This window comes from Xenopus laevis, chromosome 3S (assembly GCF_017654675.1).
Source record: "Xenopus laevis strain J_2021 chromosome 3S, Xenopus_laevis_v10.1, whole genome shotgun sequence".
NCBI classification, from domain to species: Eukaryota; Metazoa; Chordata; class Amphibia; order Anura; family Pipidae; genus Xenopus; species Xenopus laevis.
Window position 1 is genome coordinate 86,751,535 of NC_054376.1, and position 23,507 is coordinate 86,775,041.

At 36.1% G+C, this 23,507-nt stretch overlaps 1 protein-coding gene across 6 annotated transcripts in view; it reads left to right on the plus strand.

Moving 5' to 3' along the window:
• The window catches only part of osbpl8.S (oxysterol binding protein like 8 S homeolog), a 94,596-nt gene extending 77,273 nt beyond the window's left edge, over positions 1 to 17,323 (plus strand). For all 6 annotated transcript variants that reach the window (XM_018255941.2, XM_041588596.1, XM_018255942.2 and 3 more), the window contains 12 exons: positions 1,151 to 1,232; positions 1,784 to 1,882; positions 5,268 to 5,364; positions 5,687 to 5,785; positions 5,872 to 5,969; positions 6,811 to 6,900; positions 7,310 to 7,446; positions 8,431 to 8,616; positions 9,083 to 9,170; positions 11,872 to 11,977; positions 16,120 to 16,225; positions 16,370 to 17,323. In XM_018255941.2, the coding sequence (XP_018111430.1) occupies positions 1,151 to 1,232; positions 1,784 to 1,882; positions 5,268 to 5,364; positions 5,687 to 5,785; positions 5,872 to 5,969; positions 6,811 to 6,900; positions 7,310 to 7,446; positions 8,431 to 8,616; positions 9,083 to 9,170; positions 11,872 to 11,977; positions 16,120 to 16,225; positions 16,370 to 16,505 (1,324 nt within the window). In that variant the 3' untranslated portion in view covers positions 16,506 to 17,323. The remainder of the gene's footprint in view (positions 1 to 1,150; positions 1,233 to 1,783; positions 1,883 to 5,267; positions 5,365 to 5,686; positions 5,786 to 5,871; positions 5,970 to 6,810; positions 6,901 to 7,309; positions 7,447 to 8,430; positions 8,617 to 9,082; positions 9,171 to 11,871; positions 11,978 to 16,119; positions 16,226 to 16,369) is intronic.
• The last annotated feature ends 6,184 nt before the right edge of the window (positions 17,324 to 23,507 follow it).

Consider the following 23,507-nt stretch of genomic DNA (forward strand, 5'->3'; position numbering starts at 1 on the left):
TCAGTATGTATGTTATTGATTGGCCTATTCTAAGCAACTTTTGAGTTGGTCTTCATTTTTTATGTGATTTTCGAATGATTAGGCTTCAAATTCTGCCCTTTTCCAGTCTTCTACTCAAAATGCTAACTTGTTATTGGTGTCCATTGACCCCAGCAACCACAAACTAAAAAAAAAAATGTAATATTGTTGGTATACCTATTTTTATTCCAGGCCCTTTACCATTCATCCCTGCTGCTTGGTTGCTAAGTAAACCCTAGCACATAGCAGCTGAAATACCAAGCATGAGCACTGCAGAACAAAAAAAGTGAATATTTTAGTCTATAGGGTTTATTTCCCTCAATTTTTTTCAACACATGCACCTTTATCAGCAAATAACTTGGTTTACTTACAACAGACAGGCTTCTGAAAACCTATTTTTAAACATTCACATTATCCACATCATCATGACCATTAATCTTCTGTAAAGTCTCCAGCAGGAATTATGTTTCATATGTTAATCACCTTACCTGATGTTTACTGACCTATAACCAGCCAAGAAGCCGTTTTTGAAAGCCTCCTGTAACTGTTTTTTGACATGTTTTGCAGCAGAATAATATTAACTTCTTAAATACCATGTTAGACCACTTTACCCACATTTTACCATATACATTTTTATATAAATTATTATATATTTTTATTTTCATTCATATATTTAAAGGTGTCATATAACACAAAACACTGATAAAGGAGAAATCAAGAATAGGGTTATAATATCTAAGAAAAATTCTATAAATATATGTAAACTTGCTCAGAGTGCTTTTTTAGCTCATTTGCAATTTACATTATTTTTAAAAATGTTAACTGCTAATATGACTGTTGTAAAAACAGCGCTACCTGCTGATCAGTTTTCCAACTGTGATCCAGACGGCTTAACATGTTTCTATAATTAGGATTAGATTCGGTTCGGTATTCGGCCGATTAGTGGCGGAATGAGAAATCGTGGATTCGGTGCATCCCTACTTCCTATCAATGAATACTGTGGTATATACTGCCACTATTGGTTTTTATATACATATTTTCTTATACTGAGTTTGTAAGTGATGGCTTCAATAATGACACAGTAATTGTACAACATTTCATATTTTAAGAGCATGTATTTTTCTGCTTTCAGAGCTGCTCTAGAAGAGAACCCGTATAGTCGGATGAAAAAAGTAGTAAAGTGGTACCTCTCAGGATTTTACAAAAAGCCTAAGGTTCTTGTGCCCATCTCTTCTTTCTACATATTCATCTAATTAACAGTTTTAAATGATTATGAAACATTAAGTTTGCATTAAAAATTAACTTTTATACACTGTACATATGTAGCAGTTTGCCACTGATAAATGATTTCACTGTTTTTAAGTTATTTAAGTTTTTAGTCCACTATCTCTTACTTTTCAGATTTAAACAGCTATCTAGCATGCTGAACATACCAGGCACTGGTTGGGTATCAAATTCAAATATTAATGGAGAAGGAACTAAATGAAAATACAAGTAGTAAGCCATAAACATACTAATAATAAAACGCTAGCTTTGGGGTCAGCAGGCTTTCCTATTGATGCAATTGCAAGCCAATATAGTTATAAAACTACAAACAGTAAAACATTGTCGAAATGAGTTCCATCTACAACATACAAAGTATTAATTCGATTTTGCTTGTATTTGCACTTGTCCCCTTCTGTAGAGAAATTCCCATTTGCTATTTGGGTTACTGGAAATTTGGCCTCTGAATTGCAGCAGAATCATATTATATTTTACTTTTCAGGGTCTTAAAAAACCATACAACCCAATTCTCGGAGAAACTTTCCGCTGTTTGTGGATTCACCCTAAAACAAATAGCAAGACCTTCTATATTTCTGAACAGGTATGTGCGATATATACATACAACATATTTACTTATTTCTCTGTTTATTAGAAAATTTGAATAAATATCCAATGTTACTTATTTTACTTACAACATGGTTGAGACGTGGGGTTTTCTAGATAAGGGGCCTTTCTGTAATTTGGATGACTCTACCTTAAAGGAAAACTATACCCCTCAAACAATGTAGGTCTCTAAAAATATATTACATAAAACAGCTCATATGTAAAACCCTGTTCCATGTAAATAAACCATTTTCATAATAATATACCTTTTTAGTAGTATGTGCCATTGGGTAATCATAAATAGAAAACTGCCATTTTAAAAAATAAGGGCCGCCCCCTGGGATCGTATGATCCACAGTGCACACAAACATACATATTAGGTCACATGAGCCAATTAACAGACATAGTTCAGTCTTTTGCTCCCACACTTCATCCTGTTACAGTTAGAGCTGAAGTATTTCTGGTCAGGTGATCTCTGAGGCAGCACACAGATCATTAGAAAATGGTGGTTCAAGGCAAGAGATGTAAAAGGGCAATATGTTCTTAAATATATATTCCAGTTTGATATGATTCATTAATATGCCACTTAATTTGATATCTGTTGCTGTAGTATTCATAGTAGGGGTATAGTTTTCCTTTAAGTATACTTGGGGGAAAAAAGGATCATTTCACCACATGCATTTTTATTATTAAAGAGAATAAGGGAAATTAATATTTATTAGGATTTCTATGCATAATAAGCACCGTAATTCACCCTTCGTGCTGAATTCCAAAGCTTTCTCAATAAAGGGTCATCCTTTGTTCTTTTGGTCTAAGCATGTTGATTCTGTACACTTCAACAACAAAAACGAAACCAAACCTGTCTAAAGGTGTCTTAATCATTTGCACCCGATCTAGTGCCTGACTGTATATAATATTTGAGTTTTGCATCAAGTGATTTGTACATTACACTGTCATGATGATGATGACCTCTGCTGGCACATTGCGGAAGTTCAGTAACCTATCACTATGTTACTATGTAAAGCTGATGAGTCCTGATTGCTCCTTGCAGACATTCTCTCCCAGTTACCCTAACCCCTGGTAGCTAACTTGTGTTTGTCGGCTATAAACAGAGTACAGTTGTGAATAGCATTATGCTTGAATAACAGAGCAAAGACCCAACAAGCTAGAGGACAGTTAAAAACAGTGCCCCAGACTATCAGGACTTTGTCCCCCCCCCCCATACAACCCCAATCCCAGGGCCCCTCTGCTTGAAGTTGTGTTGGTGACAGACGCAGGTAAATTACCATGGATGCATGGGATGTTTATTGTTTAAAGATGCAGTATACACTGTACTAGGTCCCTTGCTTTTCAACTTGTTTATTAATGACCTGGAGGTGGGCATTGAAAGTACTGTTTCTATTTTTGCAGATGATACTAAATTGTGCAGAACTATAGGTTCCATGCAGGATGCTGCCACTTTGCAGAGTGATTTGTCTAAATTGGAAAACTGGGCAGTAAACTGGAAAATGAGGTTCAATGTTGATAAATGCAAGGTTATGCACTTTGGCAAAAATAATATAAATGCAAGTTACACACTAAATGGCAGTGTGTTGGGAGTTTCCTTAAATGAGAAGGATCTAGGGGTCTTTGTAGATAACACGTTGTCTAATTCTGGGCAGTGTCATTCTGTGGCTACTAAAGCAAATACAGTTCTGTCTTGCATAAAAAAGGGCATTAACTCAAGGGATGAAAACATAATTATGCCTCTTTATAGGTCCCTGGTAAGGCCTCATCTGGAGTATGCAGTGCAGTTTTGGACTCCAGTCCTTAAGAGGGATATAAATGAGCTGGAGAGAGTGCAGAGACATGCAACTAAATTGGTTAGAGGGATGGAAGACTTAAATTATGAGGGTAGACTGTCAAGGTTGGGGTTGTTTTCTCTGGAAAAAAGGCGCTTGCGAGGGGACATGATTACACTTTACAAGTACATTAGAGGACATTATAGACAAATAGCAGAAGACCTTTTTACCCATAAAGAGGATCACCGTACCAGAGGCCACCCCTTTAGACTAGAAGAAAAGAACTTTCATTTGAAGCAATGTAGGGGGTTCTTCACAGTCAGGACAGTGAGGTTGTGGAATGCACTGCCGGGTGATGTTGTGATGCTGATTCAGTTAATGCCTTTAAGAATGACTTGGATGATTTTTTGGGCAGAAATAATAGCAAAAGCTATTGTGATACTAAGCTCTATAGTTAGTATAGGTATGGGTATATAGAATTTAATTAAAGTAGGGAGGGGTGTGTGTATGTATGCTGGGTTTTCATTTGGAGGGGTTGAACTTGATGGACTTTGTCGTTTTTCAACCCAATTTAACTATGTAATTATGTAACTTATAAACACCTTAGCTCAATGGAACAATACCACCAAAAAATGTGTTTTAAAGTAATTAAAATATATTCTACTATTGCTATGCATTGGTAAAAAATGTGTGTTTGCTTTTGAAAGACAACTATAGTTTATGTAAATTGGCTGCTCTGTAGCCATGGAGGCAGCCATTCAGGCTAAAAAAGGAGAAAAGGCACAGGCTACTTAGCAGATAACAAATAAGCTATAGAATACAATGGGATTCTACAGAATGCAATTGGTATCTGCTATGTGACCTGTGCTTTGAATGGCTGCCCCATGTCTACACATAAGCTTGTTTATATAAACTATTGTAGTATTTCTAAAGCAAACACACCAGTTGTACCAGTTCAGGGAAACTAACTATACGTTATATTTTAATTACTTTAAAACACTTTTTTCTTTTTTTGGTGTTACTGTTCCTTTAACACAATCACAATAGATAGGACTTATTTTGAAGATGTAATCTGCCTAAATATTTTCCCCCCAAAAATTCCTATTTTTCAATTCAGTTTTGTCTTTATAAAGCATTAATGTAAATATTGTCTTGTGGGACTAAATTCAGGGAATCTTCCCATATAAATTAGAAACCGCATGTTATACATAGGCCTTTTGTTAAGCCTGGTAATTTGTTTTACTAGCTTCTCCTCTGCAAAAATATTTTCATTTTCTTGTTTTTTTCAAAAAATTAAAAAACTTTTTAAAAACGATTTGCAAAAGGTTGTATACTGTCCCTTTAAGTATATGGTACTAGTTTTTCTTGCTACTATTGTTCCGCAATTTAGGACTGACTTTTGAAATACTGTGATTGCAAAACACAACGTATTTAGAGCTCTGTTACTATGGTCTTAATGCCATATTGTGATTGCTGTGTTGAAATAAACGTGCACAGCTATAATATGTTTTGCCTATATATTTAGATACCTAATTGTATTTTTAAGGATTTGCTGAAAATTAATGGTCATGTTACTTTTGTAATTATGTTTTTGTACTCTAGGTGTCTCACCATCCTCCAGTGTCTGCCTTCTACGTTAGTAATCGAAAAGATGGGTTTTGTCTTAGTGGTAGCATACTGGCCAAGTCAAAATTTTATGGTGAGTTAAAAGAATATAATAATTTATGATTCAGTGTGTCTTTTTCTATATTTATGTCATTCTATATATATATATTCTATTAACCTATTTTTCTGTTCAGATACCGAAATATCTTTCATTTATGACTTGCAATTGATGTATTTGGGGTTTTTTTTCTACTGTGGAACAAAAAAGTTTGTTGAAAAAAAATTGTGTTAGTTACAATTTTGTATTTGGTTCAACCTAAATTGCAGAAACGTTACTTTACATTTATGCTACTGTAATATTTAACACACTGTATAATTCTCAACGTCACCCATAAATTCTTCCCTTTGACCTACAGGGAATTCACTGTCTGCACTTCTAGAAGGCGAAGGGAGGCTAACGTTTCTTAACAGAGGAGAGGATTACCTTATGACAATGCCATATGCTCATTGTAAAGGTATCTATTCCATTTTGACTACAAATGTTTAGCAGGGCATTGCTAGGCTCAGTAAAAATATAATCATTTTTGTTTTTATGTTTTAGGCATCCTTTATGGAACTATGACTCTTGAGCTTGGAGGAAGTGTCACCATCACTTGCGAGAAAACAAGCTATAGTGCCACACTTGAGTTTAAATTAAAGGTATGTACATTTCATTTTTTCCTATACAGTTTTATTTTGGGAAAATCAATGTGTTTTTCTCCTCCATTGGCTTTTAAAATTAGGATAAATGAGAGGAGCATAATTAGAATATCAATAAATATCAAAATCTTGAGAAAGTTTCCAGTTAATAATTTCTGTATAAGCTGTCTATACTGGGCTGCTTTTGTGTTTGTTTTTCTTGCTGTTTCAATATCTTGCTGGTTGTGGTACCATTTCCTGTACTTTTTACAGTGGATGTGTGGGCTGAGACAGAACACAGCTGGGTACCTTGTGTAATTAGACCACATACAGTAGTTTCATTAAAACACAGAGTAGGAGTTCATCATTTAGCATGAGGAAACTGAAGTATGTACTTTTAATTACACTTCTGCATACTATACAGCAAAAAAATTCCTTGAACAAATACCTGTAACATAGATTGAAGCCAGTGGTTCTCAAACTATAGGGAAAGAGGTTGGATGACAGGGGACCAAAGCCAGAACTAGGGGTAGGCAGAAGAGACACATGCCGAGGTGAACCACCCTTATAAATAGGTTTAGATAACGGATAAACACTTATTTTACTATCCTAGATATTCTCGGAACTATGCCTGAATGACTGAGCTTTTCCTGTATCCATAACCTTGCAATGAACTAAGAAGGCCTACACAAAGGCTGGATTCTAAGGGAGACTTGAATGACAAAAATCAGAGAACTGCTTTAATATAAATACCATTTTTGCAAAAGTTATCTTATTTTAGTTTCACGTAGATAGATTTATGTCATAGTGGTTTGGGAAAGTTTAATGAGTGGGCCATGTTCCTCTTTATTGTGTTTTGCAGCCATTTTTAGGAAGTGATGATAATGTTAATCAAATATCAGGGAAGATAAAGCTGGGCAAGGAAGTGTTGGCAACATTGGAGGGGAATTGGGTAAGTAGCATTCATATCTTTATTTTCTGAAGGAAACTGAAATGTGATACTATTCCAGTACAACTGTTTTGGATGATGTGTAAAGACATTGGCAATAATAATTTCCATAGTTTCCTCTTCATTTTATAGCATTGTTTTCTTGCTGTATGATTATCTATAGCTGTGTCATTTAATTTTATGTTGTATTTCTGGAGCAAAAACTGCTAAAATAAGATTCGAAGATGATCCGATTGCTTTAGTGTTATACAAATGAGCATTTGTAAATGCCATGCAAGGAGCATCTGCATTATTACAGGGGTCAGGCACAATGCATTTTATACCTAAATCACAGTAATAGGTGCATTAAAGCTAGATACAAGTCGTTTTGGTATGACATGCTATAATAATGCTTTTGTTTTTTTATATATAGGACAGTGAGGTTTTTATACATGACAAGAAGACAGACGTGTCGGAGACATTCTGGAATCCCACACTAGAAATCAGGCAGCGACGATTAACACGATGCACTGTGAACCAAGAAGAGCAAGGAGAATTTGAGTCTGAAAGGTATAACTGTTTGTTTGTAATTTTGTGCTTAAATTAATAATATCCAATAAGGTCCTGCAAATATTTTTCCTTTTAATTAAAATACTTGTGATTTGTAACGTTTCACATTCTCATTGGCCCATGACATACTAGTCATTTCAGAGATACTGGCATTCCATGGGTCTTGTACATTTAATGCATCCAAAACTAAACTGAACAGGAGTACAGGGCAGCATTAATAGCTGAAGCAAATATATTTCCATATCTCTATTTACTGTCCTATACATTACTTATTTGTGCATTGCTTTATCGGTATTGTTTATGTTTTATTAATAATTTTCAATTAAAATGTGTCTACTGTGTTGGATGAGAGCACACAAGTGTGCTGAAATGTAAAGAAATGGCAGGATGTTGATCCATGAACTTGCTCTATGAAGTCATGAAGGACATTTTTCTGAAAAGCTTTTTTTTGTTTCTGTCTTCTGCACCAACCAAAATTAACCATGAATTATTTGAAGAATACAGCATAAATATGCTACTATACTAAAAGCTGTGAATACGGGTATGGGATCTGTTATCTGGAAGCCCATTATCCAGAAAGTGCAGAATTACTGAATGGCCATCTCCCATTTTTTAAAATGATTTCCTTTTTCTCTGTAATAAAACAGTACCTTGTACTTGATCCAAACTATGATATACTTAATCTTTATTGGAACCTGGATAATAGGTCCCATACCTGTAGTTTGTTTACTGCTGGTGTTGAGCCTTCTGAGCTCAAAGAGGTACCCATGAGGAATATCTTCTTTCTTATCAAACTATACATCACAAGCACTTATATTCCAGCTTTTTATATGGTTGTCCTGAATGCATCTGTGTCAAACCTCCTCTTGTGTACACGGCACAAGGGAAGATCTGATAAAATGAGTTATTTTTTTAGCACAGTCCTCTGACTTAAGCCAGTAACCAAGTTACATCCACTTTTAACTAGAACTATTTCTTTTCCAGGCTTTGGAGACTTGTTACTCTGGCCATAAATAACAAAGACCAGACAGAAGCAACACAAGAAAAGTTTGTCTTAGAAGATGCTCAAAGGAAAGCAGCCAAAGAAAGAAAAGCAAAAGACGAGGATTGGACTTGCAAACTTTTTGAGCAAGACCCACTCACTGGAGAGTGGCATTATAAATACGCAGAGTGAGTTCTTTTTTCATCATTTTTGTAAATGCATTAATGTGGCAACTTATGACAACCATATATGACATTGCGTATGTGTACTCTAACCTGTGCATCTTTATGTTCAGTATATTACCTACACTTTTTCACATATTATTTAAAGGAGAAGGAAAGGCTAGAATTTTATCAGAAAGGTCTATATAAATACATCAGTAAACCCTCAAAGAAATGCTGCTCTGAGTCCTCTGTCAAAAGAAACACAGCATATCTTTCCTTCTATTGTATATACAGTACATGGGCTTCTGTAGATAGAGAGAGTTTCTAGAGATGTTTACTAAGGTATGGTAAAGCATTCTGCAGAATAAATATAGTGTTATAGATTGCACTATTGTGGCTAATCTATTAGCAATAAACTGCTTCGGTAGCTTTCCTTCTCCTTTAAGATTAGTAGTGGAATCATTTACCAATCACGTTATTGTTTTTTCAGTACAAGACCGTGGGACCCATTAAACGACCTGATACAGTTTGAAACGGATGGTGTCATCCAGACAAAAGTCAGGCATAGGACTCCAATGGTACGTTATGGGTGTGTAATTAATCTCAGTAACCAAGGGGCAAAGCGGGAGAAATGCAGTTATCAGGTAGGTCTTGGATGATTCAAAGACAATAACAATGGCTTTCCTTCAACTATGTCCTATCAAGAACTTAGACGCGTGTTTATGATATCAGATTACAAGTACTAACATTTAGCTGCAAGAGCACAAAATCTCTGTGATATATAAACCAGTAGCAAAATAAGGAACTTCAACAGCAAAATATTCCTAAACCCCCCTTCCCGTCAAACCTTAAGGAAGCTTACCCCAATCACAATAAGGCTGTCTGTTTTTCAAACATACAGTATGTCGTCCATATTGTTTTACCCTTAATACAGATTTGCTTGGAGTACTGAAATGTGAAATGGTCTGGAAGCAGCACTAAACCACAGTGAGAAGAGCTTAGTATTCCTAATGTTTCTCATTGTGGCCAAACATTCATAGTGGGTCCTGTATTAGTACATATCATTAAAGCTAGTGGGAAAAACAGCCTTGGGTTTTTTGTGGGTTTTTTTAAGTTGGCAAGTGATTTCAAAGCAAGATTTGTTAACAGAGTTGTTGATAATGCTTAAAAAGGACAAGTTTGTGTGTGTGTGTGTCTGAGTATATGGATGTTGCGTTGCACTACATTTATACAGTTGAAGGGCCTGTAAGTGAACCCATATCTCGGTCCACATGCTGGTACTTTTTTTGCAGGCATATCTTAGATCTTATTTTTGTGCACTTTACCAACCAATTCTTATCATCTGTGCCTCCAGTATCTGCACCTAATTGTCATGGTGTAATTACACTGGAATTGTTAAGTTGCACATTGCATGATGGCTGATGCATGGAAATCACATTATACTGATAGACATTATCTATATCTCTGTTTAATACAGTCTTTCTGCTTTTAAAAGGATACTGTTTTATTGTTGCTGGTGCTTACTGCAGGTGAATCCATATACTACGAATTCTGTTAGACCTTGTACCCCCCTATACATACTATGACAAAAATTTTAAGGGTTGTTCCATCCCAACCCTTAATTATTTCGAATGTCTGACAGTATTTCAGTGATGTCAATCCACTATTTTCAGACCATATCTTGGATTCCTCACCATAACTCCAAACAATTTATTTAATTTTCACACAGCAGATTGAATGGTGGGTTCTGTAAGGAGGATTAACAGAACAAGAACCATAGTACAAAATCTGCAAGCAGATTTAGAAGCTCCTTAATATGGAAAGCCCTATCGCAGGAATATATTAAATAATACATTATATGTGATGGTAAAGATAAACAAGATGTTCCTCAACTAACACAAAGCAAAAAATAAAATTAGAGGCTGTTTAAATTAAAAATAATCTGAATAGGCACCCAATCGATGTTCTAGGCATTATATCCTTTTTGATAGGGAAGCAGTTTACCTGTATCATTTAGTTGAAGCAATGGGCCATACGTCAAAGGTCTACCATAAACACTTTGTACTAGTACCAACAATATTGTGTTATAATTAGGAAAACAGACTAAGTTGGTTGAAAATAGATTACTTTAAAAATTATTGACATTAAGGCTACTTCTTTACACAGTTCTGTCATGCTTTCTATCAAAGATTTTTCTATAATATTCCAACACATTGATAAGAAATCTTGTCTGAAAGCTTTTGTTTACATCACTGCAGTATGTTAAGGGCTTAAAGGAAAACGAAACCCCCCTTTAGCACTGTGCTACAGCAGATTATGTGTCCCCGCTAGGAATACTGACCTGCACCTGCAGAAGAGTGCAGCGGAGTTCACGGGCGCCATCTTCATCTCTTCAGTATTCTTTTGCGCAGTTGGAGTAATCTTCCAGTATATTACAACTGCGCCGAAGGAGATGGAAATTGCCGACGGTAAGGAAGAAGACCCGAAGATTGCGGAAGCGCCGGAAGATGGCAACGGTGAGCTCCGCTGCACTCTTCTGCAGGTGCGGGTCAATATTCCTAGAGGGGACACATAATCTGCTGTAGTATGGGGGGGAGGCAGGGAGGGGGGCCAATGGGGACATATGTTCTTTAGTTCTCCTTTAAAAAGATTATTTAGGAGAGTGATTGGCGTTATAAAACACAGCAATGAAAACAAAGCAAATCCGCAAAATCTATATGTACTGTTTACCTTATTTCCCTTTCCCTTCAATATTTGAAATCACAATCGCTTTATAATTATTCCTATTTACACCTATTTGTGAAAACGAATTGCTTAGCATCCACTGAAAGTAAAGCTGGTCATAGAGGCAAGGATAAAATAGATTTGTACAATTTTCTGCCCCGTTTGAGAATCTTCCTGACATTTTTCATACCATGTAGATTGGTCGTTTAGTCTATGGGACAAGTTAGAAGATTTCTAACGATAATATCTTTGCACGTGACAATGGGCGACTGTCCCTACTATTAGTCGGACATAACTTTCATGTAATTGCTGTCACGACCACAACATCGTCTTATTTGTTGTTTTACTACTTTATTTAATCTGAAAGGTTCATGGCCGGTCAGAAGATTACGACGTACGATCATTCGTCGGACACAAAAATCTGCATGTCTATGGCCAGCTTTAAGTGGATTTTGTTAAATAATGTCGTTTATCCATTAAGAGAAACTATATCTTATTGAAGGTCTGTGAAATTGTAAATGTCGACTTTTAACTTTGAGACATGTTTACTTCTAGGTTTGTGTTCCAAAGCTAAAACACAAGGCAAGTGGACAACAGAAGAAAGGTGAAAGTGGATGTTCATCTCCAGAACTGGATAACCAGGACTCCTCTGGGAGTGAAGGTAAGATGTTAGAAAATAGCAACTAATGGAGGGCACTCCCCTTATACAAATTTCACAAAGGGTGCAAGAGTCAAGGCTCTTACCCAAATTGCGCCAGACACAAATTGAACCAGAAAATACTCCAAACTACAGCAAGTTACTCTGTACACCACATCATTATTACAGACACTTAAAGGAGAAGGAAAGGCTAAAATTAAGTAAGCTTTATTAGAAAGGTCTATATAAATACACCAGTAAACTCTGCTCTGCTCACAAGTAATGCTGCTCTGAGTCCTCTGTCAAAAGAAACACCACATATCTTTCCTTCTATTGTGTACTCATGGGCTTCTGTATCAGACTTCCTGTTTTCATCTTAAACCTCGAGGGCACGGCCTTGAGCATGCTCAGTTTGCTCCTCTCCCCCTCCCTGCTGTAATCTGAGCTCAGAGCTATGAGCGAGCAATGCGAGACTCAGGCAGGAAGTGATGTCACACCAAGCCAATATGGCAGCTGCTATCCTAAACAAACAGAGAGCTTCTAGAGCTGTTTACTCAAGTATGGTAAAGCATTCTGCAGAATAAATATAGTGTTATAGCTTGCACTATTGTGGCTAATCTATTGGCAACAAACTGCGTCAGTAGCTTTCCTTCTCCTTTAAGGTATGCAAGTAAGTGGTTTAATAAAGCATATTATTACAAATGTGTAAAATTACTAAATCATTAAAACATATAATTTAATACATACCAAACCCAGTGTCCCAAAAAAATAGCAACACTCAGGCTTGCAAGGCAGATAAGGTAAGATGTTTCCAGCATAGTTCCATGATAAGCAACAGTTGCGCAGTTGAAGCAAAGTAATTGGAATTTCCTTGAGAAGACCTTTCTTTATTAAATACAATTATTTGATTGCTGCTGCAGGGGCATTGGATGAAGAACAGATGAATGTACTAAAGCCCCTTGGTAGGATATCAATACTTTAGTGGCAATTAGCATTTTAGTACTTTAGTACTGTGCTGTAGTAATCAGCTGCCAATGTGTGTATTTTCTTCTCTGTGAAACAAAACCACTGTTTTTTGTCAGCACCCTGGTACTTCCCTTCCTGATAATTACTGTTCTGGTACTCTTTCCCTATTGTGAGCCTTTTATTAGTGCCTCAATGTTTTCCTTATGTGCTCCTTTACTCCTAATAATAGAGAGGTATCCATGCTATCTTAAAAGTGCTAAGGACTATATTTGTACTATAAGAAGTATATGTTGATTTTGTGTAGATTTCTTTTTATGGTACAATTTGTGGATTTAAAGCTTTAGGTTTTTTTTTTCCTTTTTTTGTGCAAGATTCACACAAAAGTCGTGCTGCAAATTTCAGTGGCAGAGAACCGCTGCTTGTTGTGGCTCTCCACCTTTGCATATTGTGCACGTTCTGTTATTTGCTTCAATTAACTTAAAGGAGAAGCAAAGGTAAAAACTGAGTAAGCTGTATCAGAAAGGTCTATATAAATAAACTAGTAAACCCTCAAAGTAATGCTGCTCTGAGTCCTCTGTCAAAAGAAACACCACATTTCTTTCCTTCTATTGTGTACACATGGAATTCTGTATCAGACTTCCAGCCTTCAGTTTAAACCTTTTTGTCCTGGGCATGAACATGTTCAGTTTGCTCCTCCCTTTTCCCCCCCCTCCCTACTATAATCTGAGCCCAGAGCTATGAGTAAAGGTGGCCATACACTATAAGATTCGCTTGTTTAGCAAGGTCGGCAAACGAGCGGATCTTAACCCGATATGCCCACTAACGGTTGGGCAATATCGGATGAATCCGAACGTTCGGCCCTGGGCTGAACGATCGGATTACAATACTACAAACGGGCTTCGACAGGTCGCAGGACTGCATCAACTAGCCGATGCAGTTCTGGGTCATACGAAAATTCAAAATTGACCGATCAATATCTGGCCAATTTTTGACCTGATATTGTTCGGGAGGACCCGTCGGGAGCCCCCACACATGGGCAGATAAGCTGCCGAATCGGTCTAAAGGACCGATATCAGCAGCTTTAATCTGCCCGTGTATGGTCGCCACCTTGAACAGGGAGAGACTGAGGCAGGAAGTGATTTCACATCAAGATAAAATGGCAGCTGCTATCCTAAACAAATAGAGAGCTTCTAAAGCTGTTTACTCCGGTATAGTAAAGCATTCTGCTTAATAAATATAGTGTTATAGCTTGCCCTATTGTGATTAATCTATTGGCAATAAACTGCCTCGGTAGCCTTCCTTCTCCTTTAGGCTAAGGTCACACTGGGCGATAAGTTGCCCGCGAATTTTAAAAGAAAGTCGCAGCGACAAGTCGATTGCCTTTGTGCAGAAGGAAAGTTTAGAGCGACTTTTACCAGGAATCGATTATCATCCCATAGTGCTGTGCACTACGTCCATGCGCTGTTTGTCTGTACTGGTGCGGCCTTTCGTATTGTTGTTACGTAGCGTCATGTCATCAACGCGAAAATTTCCATATTATCGCGGCTACTTTTCTTTGTGTTTGTTTGTGGGAGATTTCTGTGCTTCTCTATGTACATGCTATTTCTCAGCTATCGCTCCAAAAAGGGTCTCTGTGCGTTTTAAAGCTACAAATCGCGCTGTGTACATATAAGCTCACGATTTGCATGAATCTTGATGTGTCGACAAAACGAACGACTTGTCGTCAGGACTCACTTTTAAAAATCGCGGGCGACTTATTGCCCAGTGTGACCTTAGTCTTAAAGGAGACATAATGTGTGAAAAACAAGAATGTGCCTGTGCATAATATTCTATAAAATCTAGAAGGAATGTACTTATGGTGTTTTGGGTTGATTTATTGAAAATGTCTTCAAAACCCCTACTAGTCCCACCTATCTGTTCCATTTCCTGCTGCCTTCTGTCCCAGGTTGTGCAGTGGAGCTGGTGAGACTCGGCACACTGCTGTAGGATAGGAACCAATCAGCTGCTAGGCTGACCTGATAGATAACCGAAGCCTGTCTTTGCTTGTGTGACTGCAGCTTTTTGATTATCTATCCCCCTCCTATTCTGTCATCGACTGTTAGGACACACTCAGTCCTCATTTGAAACTTGTACCATAACTATAGCAGATATATAGTAAAAAGTATACATTTTTAAAGATATTAATTTTTAGCTCAGGACCATATAGATTAATTATTGCCAAAAGATTAGGGGGATTTTAGTTATGATATATAGCTCCTTTAATGTGTTAAATGACTATACTAAAGCAAAGCACTGCCCTCTTATAATTTAAAGAAGATTTTTTTAAATTGCTTTTCCAACCGTTCCCAGCTGAGCAAAAGCTTCTTAAAGCCCATACATCTGTGGCAGTGCTAAAATAAACTGAACTTCCAATCGCCTTTTTTATTTTTATGGATCAGCTTTGGTGTCCGGAGTTTGATAGAAAGAATGAGAACACACATGGCCAGTGATAATACAATTTATCAATAAAAGTATTATATGGAATACCATCTCGGTATGGCTGGGCTGATTCAGTGTGGTTAAAATATCTAATCATGTAGGCAAAAGTATACGTTTTCTTGATTGTTAAGATTGTCAGACCCTTTTTTTTTTGAGCATTCCATTAAAGGGACAGTATACCTTATTTTCAGCATGAGTTCAGTGTTTGGGCTGAACTTCCATTTTGCTTGTTTTTTTTTTTTGTTATTTCTTGAACTACAGAGCAATTGAAGCTAATCTGTGATTTGTCTTTTTGAGGTAGATAAATAGATTACCAAAGCTCAAATAATGCCCCTGCATTAGGGAGTTCTGTTTATATGTGCAATAGTGATCTAATTAGCAAGGACCAAACATGGAGTAGCGTCAGTTCCCCTCTTTAGCTGATTAAAATAGTTATAGTTCATAGTTATTTGTTGAATTTTAGCTTGTCAGCCGTGACCTGTACTTCAATCTGTTATACTGTACAACACATTTATTCCTGAGATGCAATTTTATGACTTTCCCTTAATTATCTATAGAACAATAGTGATACCAGGCATTTGTTGCATAAAACATCATCCTTGCCTAAACACTAGTATTTGTAGAATTGTTTTTTTTTTTTTTTACCCAGAGCAACTCTGGACTGTGCAAGTATCTAACTGTGGACCTAATTTTGTTTCTTTGTTTAACCATTGCATCTTCAGCACATCTATTAAGTCATAGCAATCGGGTTAGAAAGAAGGGAGCAGACCATGGAGAACTTCAAAGTGCCATCAACTCCATAAAAAAGACCCAAGAAGAAATTAACAGGTACCGTTGTTTTAAACTATGTATAAAAGTTTTTGTTTTTTAAGAATGTTGCAATGATCGGAACATGAAAAAGCCCATTGTTGGCACTGCAAAAGTCTTTTCAAAACTAACTTATTTTGTTCAATGTTGCCTTTTTTCCTGTAGGAATATTATTGCCCTCCGGAACAGAGTATCCTCAAACGCGTCTTCGACAGAAAGCAGTTATCTTCAACAAAAAGACTATTATATCATATTCTTCCTGATTACCCTTCAGATCGCCATTAGTTATTTGTTCAAGTGAATAAGCCTTGATATCTGACACAGTTGGACTGGGACCACTTGTAGCCCCATGGGATGTGACAGAGGGGCCTGGTACTTGGCATAAGTTATCTGTATCCCCAGCAGTCAAGACTTGTGATTAATAGGACACTGGTCAGAACTGGTTTCTTCATTGAAAGCATTTAAAGCTTTATGTGTAAATGATCTGTCGCCAGTTGCTAAACTGTTATGTGCCACACCACCTTCACAATCTCTGTGTGCTAAATGTTGCAAGATTTTATCTTCTTGTGTCATCCTGTTGCTTCAAAAACACAAATCATATATACACATATATTTACCTACAAGCAACTATATTATTCTTATGTAATCCAGTGATTTGTCCTAGTGATGATCAGGAACCAGGGTCATAACCTTATTTCTCTCCATAGCTTGTACAAAAGAATATTTTAAACCTAGAACCTAAATAGGCATGCAAGCAACAGCTGAAAGGCAATGTTACCCTAACATTTTATGTACATTCATTGGCCTCAAAAAGTGTCCTTTAGCCTACTGAAGTCCCTAATTTTATACTATTACTCTGAAAAGTGTAGAATGTTATTGGGCACAATATCTGTTTTCTCCCACTATTTATTTGCACTGGGTGTATAAGTTGCACAAACATCTTGCCTCACACTTCACATCTTAGAATTTAGTGTTTTCAGTGGGATGTAAATATTTACTTGTCCCATACATTTCATAGACTAAAAACAATGTTAACGGAGATTTATCCTGAAAACAAAAAAATAATATTCATGCCGAAATTCTACATATAAACAGTTAAAGGAGAAGTAAAGGTTAAAAGTAAGTAAGCTTTATCAGAAAGGTCTATATGAATACACTAGTAATGCTCCTCTGTCAATAGAAATACTGCATTTATTTCTTTCTATTGTGTACACATGGGCTTCTGTATCAGACTTCCTGTTTTTCAGCTTAAACCTCCAGGGCTTGGGCTTGAGCATGCTCAGTTTGCTCCTCCTTTCCCTGCTATAAGCGAGCAGGGAGAGACTCGGACAGGAAGTGATGTCACAGCAAGCTAATATGGTAGCTGCTATCCAAAAGAAACAGAGACAGTGTCTAGGGCTGTTTACTCAGGTATGGAAAAGCATTCGAAAGAATAAAAATGGCGTTCTAGCTTGCACTGTTGTGGCTTATATTGGCAATAAACTGCCTTGGTAGCTTTCCTTCTCCTTTAAAAAGGAGGTACAGTTTCTGAAATCAAGCTATTCTCTTCATCAATCTGTCTTTGTTCAGAAGTCTGTTTTTGGATGGACATTGTTGATCTGTGCTCCCTCTGCCTAGTTGATATTACAGCTAAAAATTCTTCTTTTTTTTTTAAATAAAAAATAATGACTGTACAGTCTCAGATTCCTGAGAGTAACATGATTATTTCAGAAACAATACTTAACTTTAATTAGCTATATTTAGAAAGTTCCACATTTACTGGAAGCTTTCAATAAAGTTTCACTTGTTATAGTTCCCCTGTAAAATCGGTCAATTTCTGTAGTGGGCATGCAGTTGTTTATTTAGCACAAAACGTTTTTGTTCATTTGAGTCACGTAGGTACAGTGGAATACAGTCGGAGAATAAATATTTTACAACATACAATACTAATATATGTATATGGCTTAATCCATGTATAAACTCCATATATCTAGCAAATTTTGCTTATAAAATATTGCTTATGACTCCACAGGGTTGTTATATCAATGGCTGACAAGTGGTGTGACCATATTTGCTTTAGTCCAGGTGGAAGATATATGCTAATTTCTGTTTTATGCTGCTCAGTAACTAGTTTATTATTGAGCAGGCAAAATGTTTGTTTATGTGCATCCATAGGATGCCGACATCACTTAGGTATTAAGCAGGTGCCTTCCATAAACTGTCCATGTAACTGTCCTTTGGGTGCATGCACAGTACGAATTTGCAGCTTTTTTATGTCTTGGAAAATGCATGAATAATGCATTTGCAATATAAGCAATTACTGCATGTAATTTTGCCCCAAACCAGTTAAATCGTATTTGCTCCAGAATCCTCTGTAGTGCATGCAAGGCCTTAATCTGGGATTCATTTAAGTACATTAAAATACATTACAGTATGTGTAGCTAGTTTTGCAGGTAATTTCAAGTACAATGATGGTGCTTTCACCTATATGGTAATTGTTCTGATGAAGACATTTAAAGACCAGCTTGCACACACACAATTTTGCCACTACTCATCGCTTCCCATTCAGTTATCAAGTTTAAATTATCACAAGGTAGTAGAAAGTGTAGGATGACCTAAAGTACTTCCCCTTTAACCTAATGTAGCAGGATCTAGGCCAAGTAAAAGAGACCACAGGTAGACATTGAGATACCCCATGTTCCGTAGCCCAAAGGGCTAATTGCTTTTAGTTGTCATTTAATTATATTTTGTACATGCAAATACACATATGTATATTTTCAGCTTCCTCATTTCCAATCAGTTTAGTGATACCATGTATTACAAGGGCAAAACAGGGGGGTTGTGGGAGCACTCTAAAGGCTTTAAAGTATATATATATAAGTATAATAAATGCTATTGCATATGTACCCAAAACAGGGGTTATTTTGTTACAAAGTTATGATCATAAAATTGATAAGCCACCATACCACGTCAAGGTAAACCCCGAATGGCGGTCCCTAACTTGTTTTATTTATTTTTTATGTGCATTACAAGGGAATAGCCTACCCAGCCCAAAGTCACTGGCCAATAGTTTTTCTGTTTTAAAGTAATTGCCTCATTATTATACAAATTAGGGAGACTTTATAGATAGCCCAGCAGTGGGCTGGAGCAAAAACCAAGAAAAACATTTTTAATTTTTAACTGTAGAGTTTAGAGTGATTAGTAAGTTCATAGTTATGAAGACCACACCAAAATAGACTTTAAAAGTGAGCCTTCCATTTTAACCTTTTTGCATGTAACCCACCTTGTTTTGTGTGACATCACTAGTAGCTTGTATCAGGCTGCTGACTGTGCACTAATTGGGCAATAAATGGCATGTTAAATTTGTTTCTACATTTCTGACCCTCTTGAAACCCCTAATCTTTCATCTTTGTAACATTGTATTGTACTGCTTTTGTGTAGCATGCACAAATATCACCAGTCTTCAGACAAAAGTCACACTCTATTCTTACCTGCACAGAGTAGCGTATACTTTCCAAAAAAAAAGTAGCAACCGATCCATTACCTCGTTTCTTACTACAGAGCAATAGCAGAACTAAAGGTCTGTTGCACCTTGTCTCGTACCCTGCAAAAACACACAAACTCAGTCACCATTTGTGTTATCATACAACATCTCCAGTCTGTGTTTGCTGAAAGAGTTGGATCTCGGGAAACCTTTAGTTGTGGCTTTATTTCAGAAATATGTACATTGATCCATCGTACTTTGTGTCCTTTTTCCTAGGTCCTTGTTTTATTTAAGCTGTTTTTTGTTTGTTTTTGAAGGGGTATCTGTACAATGAAAAAGTTGCCATGCTTTAGTGTTGGCGTTCATATACAAGAACAGCATATTGTTTTTGTGTTTACTGGCATTTGTATTAGGCATACTATATTATAGTAGAGACCGTGAACCAAACAACAACATGCTTTTGGGACGATTTAGTCATTTTTGAGGGTGGTGTGTTTGCCAAAAATAAGTAAAGGGAGGATAGAACTAAGTTACAGGAAAATAATTTTTTTACTGCCATTGTTGAGAAAGAGGTACATAAGTGCATCTTTAACAGTATGCAGTTTTTCCACTGTGTGGATTATTAGAAGAATACTGTGTGCTGTCCTATACCAAAATAACCAAGTGTATATGTGACTGCATCATGTCACTTTAAACAGCGATTCCTTTAAAAACTGTACAATCAGTAACCGGAGAAACTTGTACCATTTTCTTCTCTACTTTAGCTTGTTACTTCTTACTTTAGAATTCTTCCATTTAACAGACAACCACATTAGAGCGTAATCTGTCATAAATAACATCACTGGTTGTCTTTATAGTATCTGCATACTGAGAGAGGAATAGTGAAGATAATCTTGATGATTTCAGAAACTATACAGAATATTTAATTGATTATTATTTAGAAAGTTTCTTATTTCAGTATGATAAAGCTCATATTAAATTAGAATTTTTGCGATAGTTCCCCTTCAATTCTGTTGTTCTCAATTGATATAGAAACACATTACATTTTATCTTCTATTCCTGTACTGCACTAGAGACATCCATGCTGTGCAGCAACTTTATTTATCATATATATATATATATATATATATATATATATATATATATATATATATATATATATATATATATATATATATATATATATATATATATATATATATTATTTGAATTGCTCCCACTTACATTTCTTGTGGGCAGTATGTTGAATTTTGTAATTTAAGTTTCTTTAAAAAGTGAATCCAGTGTGTAGTACCATCACAAATTATTAAATGTGAACTATTATTGAGAGATATTTAAAGGGGAAATATCGTGAAAATGAAAATTTAAAATAAGCTTCCTCATACTGAAGTAAGAATCTTTCTACATACCTGTACAACCAATTGAAAAGTATGCATTCTTTCTGAAATAATCAAGCTTATATTCAATATTCCTCTCATCTGTTTCAGCATGTTTCTCTTCATTCTGTCTTCATACAGCAGCTGGGTGTCAGATGAATGATCCTTATATATCTTATAAGGCACTCCCTTTTCTAGCAGATTTATTAGCTCACTCAAATAACTGATTCCAGTACAAACAAAATCTAGCAAAATAACTGCCTTTTGCACAAATTCTGCATGTAGAGAGACAGGATTTCTGGTGATTTTAATAGTGAGCTCTAATACATCTTCTAGGCAAAAAGATATATTGGATCTAACTGTCAATGACTATCTGACACCCAACTCCTGAATGAAGACAGAATGAAGAGAAATAGATGCTGAGAGAGGGATAGTGAAGATAAACTGTACAGAATATTTAATTAATTGTATTTAGAAAGTTTCTTATTTCCGTTTGATGAAGCTTATATTAAATTTTCATTTTCGTGATAGTTCCCCTTTGAGAAAGCCAGTGCTATTAACATTCACACAATACATGCAGGATCTGAATGGCGTATATATACACGTACTGACTAATGTAAATTATAATTTCTGTTGTGTTTTCAATAAAGAATAGTCGCAGGATTGCACTGATTGTATTGGTCTTTATGTTGCTCTGCTGTATTGGTAATGAAGTGATAATGGCTTTTCTTCCTGCTGTTGCATTTAACTTTAAGCCAACCCAACAGAACAATACAGTAACTTGCAAAAAAGGGATGTTACAGTTTTATAAATCAATTTTTATCTCAGATCTGGTCTTGCACATGTCCTACCCTTGCACTTTTTTGATGAAGTTAAGAAGCTTTTTGTCTTGTCATTTTTCTGAACATTGTAACCGTGCCTTTTTGATGGAAGCATCAGAAGAGTTTGTTGGGGGGTTTGTGCCATAAAGAGATAATGTCAGTTTAGGTCCATGTTCTCTCCAGCATTGGAGTTTAGTATTAGTTTAACTAGGTTGTCTCTTGGTTACTGAATTTTCAATGAACGTATTTCCTTATGAAACAATTTCTGGCATTTGATGTTTTAACCAAACAGCAATATCCTCAGTGTCTAAGCTGAAAACTCCTGAATATGTATCTCTCATGTTTTGTATTGTCTGTTCACACAGATGGGCTTTAAACAATGAAATTATTACTCTTTGTGGCAAATCCATTATAGCCATAGCAAGAAGCAGTGACCTCCCAGGCACAAAAGTGTGGCTTCATTGTTTTGTTCAATGTAAATGATCGTTTGTTCTTTCACTGCCTTTTTTATGAGACCCATTCAAAGAGTAAAGACAAAATACTTGGCTAAACCTCTTTCAGCGTGAAGCAGAATGGCATCCACCTGGGAAACAAAGGGGTTCAGAGGAAATTGACGTGTGTACGGTTTCTTGCCCTAATTGCAGTTTTCTTCTGTTTCTGGATACTTTTTAAACTGGACTCCTGTCTTTTTATGCACGCCTGGTATTTTAACATCAATTCTTGTTTTTTTTTTTGTACTGTTACATTTTTAAATATAGACTGTTAAAAATAATAGATTCATAAGACCAGTGTTACATGATTAATAAAGAGCCAGAACTCATGACAAAATGAATGTGAATAAACCTCCTAAAATATTATATGAGAAGGTCTGTGGAATGATTATATATGATGGGACTGCACAGAACTATACATTTTAGCCACGCGTTTCCAAACTACTTGTTGTCAACGAGCTAAAATGAACCAGAGTAGGAAAATGAAATGTTTTGTAGCATGTTAACTGTTCATGTGTGTTTATCATCTTGTTAAAGGCGTTTTGAAAGCTGAAGCACTACCACTGGTAAGTAGTTTTGTATTTACAAATAGAATAAAATGTGATCATAATACAACATGTTTCTGCTCCTTTTTCATTGTATACATGCATATCACTTTTCTAATTGCCATACTGGGAACAGCCATATACAGGCAAGACTGAGAAGCTGAAGGCAAATAAACATAATTTAAAAGCCATGGTGATATACTATACCTAATGATAAGGGATAACACCTCCATTTATAATGAAACTGAGGCTCAAATATATTGCATACATCTTAAAGGGGTAATCTTTTATAGAGTAGTATTTGAAATCCAATGTGAAACTGAACTGCCCTTTTAAAAGAAAACCAGAGAAACCTGAAAAAAGTACAAGAACAATATGATTATATTAGGCCATTTTTTAAGTCTGGGCTGTTGTGTAGTGAAGGGGAACTCCACAAAAACATAACTTAAGCTTTTTGAAAAGTAAACATAATTTCAAGCAACTTTGCAATATACAGCAATTAAAAAATATGCAGACTTTTCATGATTTTTAAAGGTTTCTGACAGTTCCCTAAACCTACCCCCTGCTCTTCTGCTGATCTGTCTGAATACTTTGCTGAGCTGGCTGA